Source organism: Pipra filicauda, unplaced genomic scaffold, assembly GCF_003945595.2.
Source record: "Pipra filicauda isolate LSUMZ 115617 unplaced genomic scaffold, ASM394559v2 scaffold458_size729537_pilon, whole genome shotgun sequence".
Classification (NCBI taxonomy): domain Eukaryota; kingdom Metazoa; phylum Chordata; class Aves; order Passeriformes; family Pipridae; genus Pipra; species Pipra filicauda.
In genome coordinates, this window is record NW_024104596.1 from 488,697 (window position 1) to 498,659 (window position 9,963).

The following is a 9,963-nucleotide window of genomic DNA, read 5'->3' on the forward strand; positions in this document are numbered from 1 at the left end:
GCATTAATAAAGCACAAGCCACTCTTTCCCCTCCCATCTTTCACACCATTAAGGTTCCAGCCTTGAGGGCTCACAGGTATGCATCCAAAGGTGAAAAAGATACTAACAGATACCCATATGCATCCAGGGTGGAGAACAAGGCTGCAGGAACACCACCACCGCCCACTTCCACGCCACAGAGAAAACCTCTGCCCTTGGTGGTAATGCCCTCAGCAGTAATGAAAACGTTCCCTGGTAAGTCACAGTGAGAGCGAAGGGCAGATGGAATGTGAGTCATCCAGGTGTATGGCAGACAGGGGAATGTGGGTGTGTTACCCTGTGGCTCCAAGCCAATGTGACCTCAATCAGATTTTGGTGAATAATGGGCCTTCTGCTGTCTTAAGTACATACTCATCTCCCTGGTCTCCAGAGGTATATCCATCAAGCCTACACACAGATATTCAACCTGGGGAGCTCTCCTGGCAAACGTGAGTCAACCCATCGTGGTGCTGGTGGTTTTTCTCTTCCTCTCCACATGAGTTTTGATCACCATACCTTGGGCTTACTTCCTCCAACTGGCACTTCTACCACATCCAGATCCTTGCTAGAGTCCTATGGTGTAATTGTTGCTTTATCCATCATTATTTGCAACCCACTCCTATTCTCCTACTGCCTTAGAGCACACAACCTTATGGCACTCAGGGGAGAAAAGCCCAGGGACAAACACAGCTTATAACCTGGGTTAATTTGGAAATTCTTGCACTCAAACGCAGTTAAAAGTGTTTGGCAGGTACTTCAGTGCAAGCAGGATAGCTCCAACATCGAGCACACTCCCATAGGAAACCTGTGTAAAATAATTCTGTTGAACCGTTGGCAGTCAGGGTGATTAACCGCAGAAGCCTCTGATCTCCCCTTATTAAAGAGAAGGAGAATGAAATTCACTGATTCATATCAGCTTAATATAAATCCTTGTGAGATTCACAGTCAAGTTCAGCCATAGCAGGATCTGGTAACTACAACAGGAAGAGAACTCTATTGCAAGCACCCCTTCATGTGACAGAGGACGGCCGAAGGCGTTTGTGCTGGGTCACAGTCAGAGCAACTCTGACTCCTGCAAAATTCCAGGCCATGGTGTGCAGCTGACAAGTGCACAGAAGTGCTGAGGCTCTCAGAAGATTTTTATTCTGATGCTGCTTTTGAATACTTGGCACTCTACAGGCAGACATGTGCCATCCTGTTTTGAACAGCTCCATCTCCACACGTTAAGTGTGCTCCAGAGAGATTTGGGCTAGGGGTGAGTAGGATTAAGGACGGCTGTAGTTTGACTGCAGAGATCACTCTCTGTCACAAGAGCTTTTCCCTTCAGTAGCTAAAATAGTACTCTGGGGCAGCTGTAGAGGTTCTCATCCCATGTCAGAGAGGCCAACCCTAATAATCTCAAACCCTGATTTTAGATACTCTAGCCTGACCAAAGTGGCACATAAATACGACGCTTCAGTAATGCTAAAAAAAATCTTGTTTTTCAAGACACACTTACAAGATTGCTCGGTGTTTTACGCATGTTTTATGAGATACGTGTTTTGATACATGTTGTTCCACTGCATCATGTACAATCCTGCACCTAAGTGCAACTCCAGAATGCTAGACACAATGAAACAGGTGGCAAATGTAATCTTCTGTTCCTAGCTCTACTTATCAGAGCACAACTGGTGCAACTGCTCATTTCAGCGAGCCTTAAGAGACCGCCTTAAGAATAAGGACTGCCTTTCATAGGTTGCATGCTGTATGGCAAAAATTGAGCTGTTGGCTCCTGTCCCAAAAAAGTATAGGAGTAGCATTTTAGAACTGGTTAAAGGAACAGCAACATTTCCTTTTAAATGCAAAGCTACAGTCGTGTCCATGTCAGTCTGGAAAGTCATACGTGAGGACAGCTTGGTTAGTATCAGGACAAAAAAAGGGAATTAAAAAAAATTGAATAGGAGAAGGGAACAATGCCCTGTTTCAGTTCAATTGTTCATGCAACTACAAACCTAGGGTCCATAAAAACATCAAGCAAAAACTGAAGCTGGCTGAAGCAGATAGTGCGATCCTACATGCTAGAGCGTCTTACAAAATTCTTCAGGGCACATAATGACATAACACTTAAAAAGCAACAGAAACCAGTTTTTCACATGAAATCTTCAGATTTCAGTACTTACAGAAGTGTTAGGACACAGACTTCGCACACATATATGAGATGTTCTGCATGGCAGCTGTAAAGGTTATCCTGCAGCTACCAAGCTATTGAGATGGGACAGCACAATTCAGGCCCTCACAGCACATGCCAGCTTCAATGCCGACCGTGGATCTCTCCTCCAGAATTCACAGGCAGAGCAACAGAACAGGTAAAAAAAAAAAAAAAAGAGACTGGTTTAATTGTAAAAAGTTTTCACATGGAAAAAGCTTCAGATAAAAGATGACTCATAACTTTAATTTAGCTTTAAATACTTGCTATTTGCAAACCAAACAAGACATTCCCTACTCCCCGTGTTACCTATAAACCAAACCAACAAAGATAGCTTTGAGTTGAACAAAGCATGCCTTGGTGATAAGGGGTGAGAAATACTTTCTGCATTGTTATATTTCTTATACAGACTTAGAAAGAAATGGCACCAACAACCACACAAACAACACATCAAAATGTGAACTTTAATAGCATTCCAAAGGCACATTCGGAAACAAAAATTCAATATTGCCACTCTTGTTTTAATGACTGCAAAAATGCCTCTTGCCTGCAATTGTATTTTTTTCCATGCTCAGCTTTATTGGACATATGCATCCAAATTCCTAGCTTACTGGCATTTTAAACTAGCTGAAGAGGAACCATTTCTTCTCTTCACGAAGAGCAGTGAGAAAAACAGGTCCTGTTCGTGCAGCATTGCTACAGATTTGTAAAAGCAGCTAGAACAATGAATTCCCTAAGGACAGGTACCACAGGGCTGGTGAGGACCTGAAGCATGCAGCAAGCTCACGATGCCGGACTGTGGCAGAGCACATGTGGCTGAAAGTATGGAAGCGCTCCGGGGACCTCGCAGCAACATGTCCTCAGTGTAGAGTTCCAGTATGCAGCCTCTGCACAGTCACCCTTCCCCAGCTACGTGTGCATTCCTACGGGAATTTTGGCTTTTCATACATTGTCGAATTCCCAGGACAGAGCAGGTTTCACAAGGAACTCCCTGTGTAGATTATTGCTAAATGGTGTTTCATGCACACGCTCTTTATTCTTCAAGCCAAGTTCATTCTTTGCAACATTGATTCTCCTTCACTCACACTAAAGTGGTTACACCATCTTATCTAAGAAATCCAAGAAAAAGAAGCCAGAACTTTTTCATGCTGAAAAGACAGCTACAAAAAAAAAAAATTTCTAGAATTTGTTATCTTTCGAACGCACAATCTTTCCATGTCCTCAGCAGAAGTGTTTCCTCTAACAAGTAATTCAGACTGAGTTACTTAAAAAACAGTAAAACTACAGTTTCATCATGCAGGTGAGATAAGTGCCAATTTGATATTCAGAGCAAAAATCTTCCTTACACCTTTTTCCCTAAAAGACATGTGACATCAGCATTGCACTTACACAATCCCATCTTTCAGAGTCTTGAGACTACAAGCCTTTGCTGCCACCCCCTCCTTGCCTTGGTAAACTCAACCACTAACAAATACTTAATAAACTTTCTTTGGCCTTGTCCATGCATAGAAGAAAACTAGAGCAACTATTCAGATAAAATATTATAGGTTTATTTAAAACTTATTTTCACCTTGAATATGCAAAATACAAATTCCAACAAAATTTTGTTATTACTTTGTGGTTTACAAATATACAAAATAGAAGTTTGCTTAAATTTATATTACATATTTATTATGTAAAGAACTATATAGAAAACATTTGTTCTGCTTAAGGCATATTTGGGAATAAACCATTGTACAAACTATTGCACATCGAAACCACAGTGCATTACAGACTGTCTGCATAAAGTTATTTTCTTAGTAAAAAAAGATAAACCAGGTTTATTCACCTGATTTAGGTCATAATTGGCAATCGGAAGACAAAAAATATTTCCTTGTCAGATATGCAGCAGTTTGAGAACTTTGGCTTCCTGGTTTTGGTACCTCTAGAACCAACAGTCACTAAGCACCATGAAATAGGCTTTTAAAATATAATTTTGTACCTGAATTTTTCCTCCTCTTTTAACATTGTGATGGCTTTTAGAAGAAGAAAAAAAAAAAGAAAGTACAAGATGACATTTACATCTAATATTGCATTGAAAGAAAATTAAGGGAATGTCATTTCCCTGTGTTATATCCCCACCCTCCAAACTACACACAGCCTGTTTAACCCTGATATCCGTGACTTCCAGTCACTCCTTGGCATTTTGTAGTCCGGAAATAATTCAAGTTGGATTTACAGATTGGAATGATAGAAGATCCAGTCATTGATCCCAACTTTTTTTTTTTGGTTCTCTTACTTTTAAGTGTATAACTATAAAAAAAGAAAGTTGCAACGTCCATATGCAGTTATCCCTCTTTTCCACTCTTTGGAAGACTTCACCTCGATTGGTCTGTAGTGCTTAAACTGTTTCTCCCCATCTTGCGGAAGACAGTCCTTGTGCTGTAAATACTGAATCTTTAGGGAAAAGGTCCACTGCTTCCAACTAGAAGTGCCTCTTCATGTGTAAGGCAAGGTGGTCTGACCTGGAAAATGCTCTGTCACACCGCTGGCACTGAAAAGGGCGGTGGCCTGTGTGTTTTCTGTAGTGACGAGTAAGTTCATCGGATCGGGCAAACTTCCATCCACAGCCTTCCCAGTCACAGTGATAAGGCTTCTCACCTTTAAAAAAAACCCAGGCAATAAAATACATCAGTTAGGAGGTTTGTTGTTTTGGGGGGTTTTTTGTGGTTGTTTTTTTTTTTTTTTTTTTTTTTTTTTTTTTTGTGGCTACCAATTCTAGCACCTTTCTCTCAAGCGACACTAGAATATTGTCCTACTTAAAAAAAAAAAAGGGGCAGTCAAATGCAATGGACTTCTTGAAGCAGTTACAAACAAACTACAAGGACTAACAGAGCAAGACTGTCTTTTTGAGATGTATAGGCACGATACAATTTTGGTGTCACTTAAATCTTCACTAAAATGTTCATTCCCATCCTCTTCTGCACAAGTCTTCAGAGAACGCAAGTGTGTATTTTTGCTGGCAATTTTACATAGCAACCAGAAATAGCTCAGCAGAACAACGTATTTAGGTAATTGTAGGTCTCAAGAAGGAAAAAAACAGCCAGAAACTATTTTCATTAGCTCAGCCTGATTAAGGACTCAATCTTACTAGTGTCTTCACCATAACAAAACCACTGTTGATGGCAGGATGAGCTTCCCTCACAATTACAAAGTCCCTGTCCCACGCACACTGGAGACAGTGCTGACTGGCTTGGGGCAGATGTTCACCATTCACTTGACTGACTGTTTTTCCCCCTCTGCCATTAGCTGAAAATGCAGCCTAACTACCACAGCACCAGTATTTGTTTTTCCCTATCCCATCTCCTCCTCAGGAGAAAGTTTTGAATCGAGTTCACAATCCAGGGATTTAAATCATGCAAATTCCCGGGTAATTTAATCACTGTTATGGAATACCCACACTGGCTGTACCTGCTTTCACAAGCTCAGTTACTGCAACACCACACACTTAGCTGTAAGGTTAGAGTTTGAAACCAGGCTCAGATACACACTTCAGCAGGTTTTATCCCAATTCCAGCTGCCGACTATCCACAGTTAAACTGCCTCTTTGGTGCTGTTTCAGGAAAAGATGTCCTCCCACAGGTAGGCGAGGCACCCCATCCGTGCTGCAGCTCAGCTGAAAGCCCCGCTCTCAATGGGCCCCATCACGGTTTCCCCAAAAAGGAAGCAGCAGAGGTGCACAAACCTCTGCCCTACAGGACTGCACAGCACTTAACCACAAGCAAAGCAAGAAGTATCTTTGAGAGAGGTCTGCTCCCTTCTCAGAAGTGGGCCAACACCATCTAGAACAAGGAATCCTACCTGACTTCCAATTACCTGCTAATTAGTTCTCCACACAGCAAGAGAGAAGTAACAAACTGTGCCTTGGCAAGAAACCCATCTGCTCCCTGAGTCACTAAACCATTAAGCAAAATGTCAAGCCAATAAGCAAAGGCTCCACAAGACTTCAAATAACCAAGAGGGAAGAAAAAACAAAAAAGCCCGGCAACCCAGCAGAGAAAGGGTACGTCTTGCTGCTTTTAGCCCTCCTCCTGTGCTCACACGTTTCCACTGTCTGAAGGACTCATCCCGTGCCCCTCAGGCCGGGACACTGGAACTGACCTGTGTGGGTTCTTAGATGAGCCTTAAGATGAGAGCTCTTGGTGTAGGTTTTGCCGCAGCCCGCATAGTCACAGGTGTGCGTGGCCGTCCTTTTCCTAGGCCACGACCGGCGTCCCCTCTTGGGCTTGGTCTCCTCAGGCAGGCAGCTCCCGGATGGCATCAGCTCTAGGGGTGGACAGGGAGGAATGAGCACCGCCGTGGCCAGCACCAAAGCGGGCACACTGGCTGCCCCAGCACTGTGGGCACTCACCTTGGTACTGGAGCGTGCTGGGTGGAAGCTGCTCGGGCAGGAAGGTGGGGTAACCGGGGGCCGGGGGGTACCCGGGGGGCAGCGGCAATGGTGGATGGCTCAGTCCCGGGGCGGCAGGGAGGCAGTCTCTGCCGCTCAGCATCTCCTCGGGCCCCAGTGAAGGCGTACTCCGGGAGGGCAGCTGGCGGCTGCCCAATGCGAAGTCGTGCTGGGGGGCTCCTCGGGGGCTGCTCCCATGCGGTGGCGGGGCCAGCGTGCACGGCGGGGCGGCCTCTTGCTTGATTTTGGGGACCATCCTCGGCAGGGGTGTGTAGGGGCTGCTGGAGCCATCGGCGCCGGGCGGTGGGGCGGCGGGGCCACTCTTGGGGCTGAGCCCTGGGTGGCTGTACTCGCCCACCGCCTTCACCACGAACTTGCCCTGCAGGCTGCCCAGGGGCGGCAGCGTCGCAGGCGCAGGCAGGTACACTGCGTCCAGGTCCGGCCGCATGAGCTCGGCCACGAAGCCTCCCGAGGGCGACACGTCGGTGATGTCTGCCAGGTTGAAGGGGGCGGCGGACCCGGCTGCGGGCGCCCCATCGCAGCTACCGCCGCCACCACCACCGTAGAGGAGCCCGGCGGGCTCGGGCCGGGGCAGCGGGTACGCGAAGGGCGCGGGAGGGCAGGGGCTGGCTGTGGGGGCCGGGGTGGCGGCGGGGGCCACCACCACGGCGGCGGCGGCGGGCTCCTGGTGCATGAGCGAGTTGGAGAGGATGAAGTCGAAGTCCAGCAGCTCGTTAAACTCCTCGGCGTCGCGGCGGGGCCCCAGAGTGGTGGTGGCAGCTTCCAGCTCCGACGGCGGCGTCTCCACCGGCCGCGCCGCCAGCGCCGGCGGCGGCCGCTTCAGCTGCGACAGCTCCTCCCGCCAGCGCTGCGGGGACATTCGCACGCCTCAGCCCCGGCCGCACCCGCCCGGCCCGACGGCCCCCGCCCCGCCCGGCCCCATCCCGTCCCGTCCAGCTCCTCCGTGCCGCGCCGATACTCACGTTGCCGGGGCCCGCGGGCCGCGCTGCCTTCTCACGGCCCGCGGCGCCCGCCGCGAAGGTGGCGATGGAAGGGAGGAGCGTGCCGCTGAGCGCCATCTCGCACTCGCCAGGGGGCTGCCTGCGGGTGGGGGAAGACACAGCGGGGTCAGCGAGGCGGTCAGGGATGGAGGGATGCGGGGACGGAAGGGCGGCAGCCGCGCCCCGCAACACCCACCGCATCCGCGCCGGGTCGTCCCGCCGAGCCGCCGCCGCCGCCGTCGTGGAGCAGAGGGAGGGAGGGCGCCTGGGACGCGCCGTCCAGCCGCGGGGACCCGGCGCAGCGCCGCCACCGGGGCGGGGCCGCGGGAGCGCCCTTCTTCTTCTTCTTCTTGTTGCTCGGCGGGGCGCAGAGCGGCTTGTGGGGCGCTAGCGGCGCCGCGGGGATGAAAGCGAAGAAGAGGAGGAGGAGGAGGCGGCGGCCGCCGCCCGGCAACGCGGCACCGGCAGCGCGGCGGCGCGGGGCGCTTCCCGAGGAGCCGCGGCCATGTGGGGAGCCGGGCAGGACGGACGAGGCGCAGTGATTCCAGTGGGGAAAAAAGGAGGGAGGGAAGGGATGGATGGATCGACGGAGGGAGGGAGGATAAGAGGGATGTGCACGAAGTGCGCTCCGCCGCCGCCGCGCCCCGCTCGGCACTGCGCGGGGCTCCGGCCGCCGCCCCCTCTTATCACCTCACCTCGCGGGCGCGCCGCCCCCGCCGCCATAGAGACGGCCACAACAAACGGACATGTGGGGAAAGGGGGGGCATGGAGGGGCGGCCGGGGCGGGACGGGCTCGGGGCAAGGGGGGGGAGCGTAAAGAAGGAGGGGGGGCTCCGCCCCGAGCGGCCCGTGACGCGGGCGGTGACGGCGGTGAAGGGGGGGCAGGACGCGGGGACACAAGCGCTGGGGATGCCCGCGAGCCGCGGGGGCTCCCACACGGGCGGCGGGGTGGGAATTCCCGCCGGGAATCGGCGGCCCGGCGTGGAAGGGGAGGAAGCGGAACGGAGCATCCCGAGCGCCCGGCCGTGCCTCACCGTCCTTCCCCTTAACCTTTCATTTTCGTTTTTTATTTTTAATTTATTTTTTCTTTATTTTGTGTCCCTAATTTTTCTTTTCCCTTATCCCCTTCTCTCCTTTTTACTTTTTTTTTTTTTTTTCTGGTCCCTTTTTGTTCATTTCCCGAAGAGCCCCGACAGCGCGGCTCCACACTCGTCACACTCTAATGCCAGCCTTTGGCTACTCTTCGACTCCCCCCCATCGCAGGGACCCACCGGTCCGCAGAGATGCGGCCGGGCAGCCTCGGTCGCGACGGTGCCAGAGGCCGGGACAGGGCGGGAGGCTGGAAATAGTCCTTGAAAAAAAAAAATAAAAAATTAAGTTACAGAACAATCCCCAAAACCAGAACACACTCAACCCAACCGGGAACCGCAGCGAACGGACCGGGCTAGCCAGTGGGAGAGTGGCCCGGCTCCTCCAGAGGGCAATGGCGAGCCGGCGCCTCGCCTCTCTGTCCCCCTGGCGGGCTCTGTCCCTGTCCCCGACGGGCTGTGTCCTTGTCCCCCCCGGCTGGCTGTGTCCCGGTCCTCCCCGCCGGCTCTATCCCTGTCTCTCTCCCGGCCAGTGGGCTCTGTCCCGGTTCCCCCCGTGGCCTCTGTCCCTGTCCCACTCGACTGGTTGTGTCCCTCTCCACCCCACCCCCGGTGGGATCTGTCCCGGTCCTCCCCGGGCGCGGTCTGGGCAGATCTCTTCCCCCCGGTGCCGCCGGCCGCTGACCAGAGCTGGTCGGGCCGGAGGGGTGAAGTCCCAGCCCTACAGTGATTTGCAAACATAAGACTGAGTAACTTGCGATGACTAAATTAAACCTTAAAATAATAATAAAATGCCCGACTTTATTTTAGAGGACCAGTTTTACTGGTTTTGCATTTACGAATGTTAATCATTAATAACTTTGGCACTAAAAAGCAGAGCGGTTTTTTTTCTGCACAAAGTCCGTGTCTTGGCAGAGGATATGCCAGGAACCACCGGTACAAAGAAGGATTAGTGTGTAGGGATGAAGGCTGGTGAACTACCAGGAGGGTGCCCAGAGGGGGAAGGGAGGCACTTTCCCCGCTCAGAGGTGAAGGACTGGTGGTCTGCACAGCCCCCACAGCACTGCTGCCGGGTCCCAGCTGTGACTCCCATCCAGGGCTTGTGCTCTTAAGTCTCTCTGACAACAACTTTAGGAATGAGCATCCAAACCATATGCCAACAGTTTTAGATCTAAACCTCCCCTCTAGCTTAGTCTCGGGAGAAAACCTCTAATGTGGAAACTTGCAGTTCTCTGGATATTT

At 50.9% G+C, this 9,963-nt stretch overlaps 1 protein-coding gene across 1 annotated transcript; it reads right to left on the bottom strand.

The window, feature by feature from the left end:
* Window positions 1-3,731: 3,731 nt before the first annotated feature.
* KLF4 (Kruppel like factor 4) lies at window positions 3,732-8,299 on the bottom strand. The gene is made up of 5 exons (XM_027726079.2): window positions 7,830-8,299; window positions 7,616-7,733; window positions 6,594-7,500; window positions 6,344-6,508; window positions 3,732-4,843 (listed from the first exon to the last, which is right to left on the bottom strand). The coding sequence occupies exons 1-5, from the start codon at window positions 7,832-7,834 to the stop codon at window positions 4,668-4,670; spliced, it is 1,371 nt and encodes a 456-aa protein (XP_027581880.1). The 5' UTR covers window positions 7,835-8,299; the 3' UTR covers window positions 3,732-4,667.
* Window positions 8,300-9,963: the final 1,664 nt, after the last annotated feature.

What these genes read in the sequence shown, in the direction of transcription:
- KLF4 (XM_027726079.2), bottom strand. An exon ending in CAGCACGCTCCAGTACCAAG is followed by an intron (nt 6,509 to 6,593) that starts GTGAGTGCCCAC and finishes GTCCACCCCTAG; the next exon opens with AGCTGATGCCATCCGGGAGC. An exon ending in TCATCTAAGAACCCACACAG is followed by an intron (nt 4,844 to 6,343) that starts GTCAGTTCCAGT and finishes TTTTTTTTAAAG; the next exon opens with GTGAGAAGCCTTATCACTGT.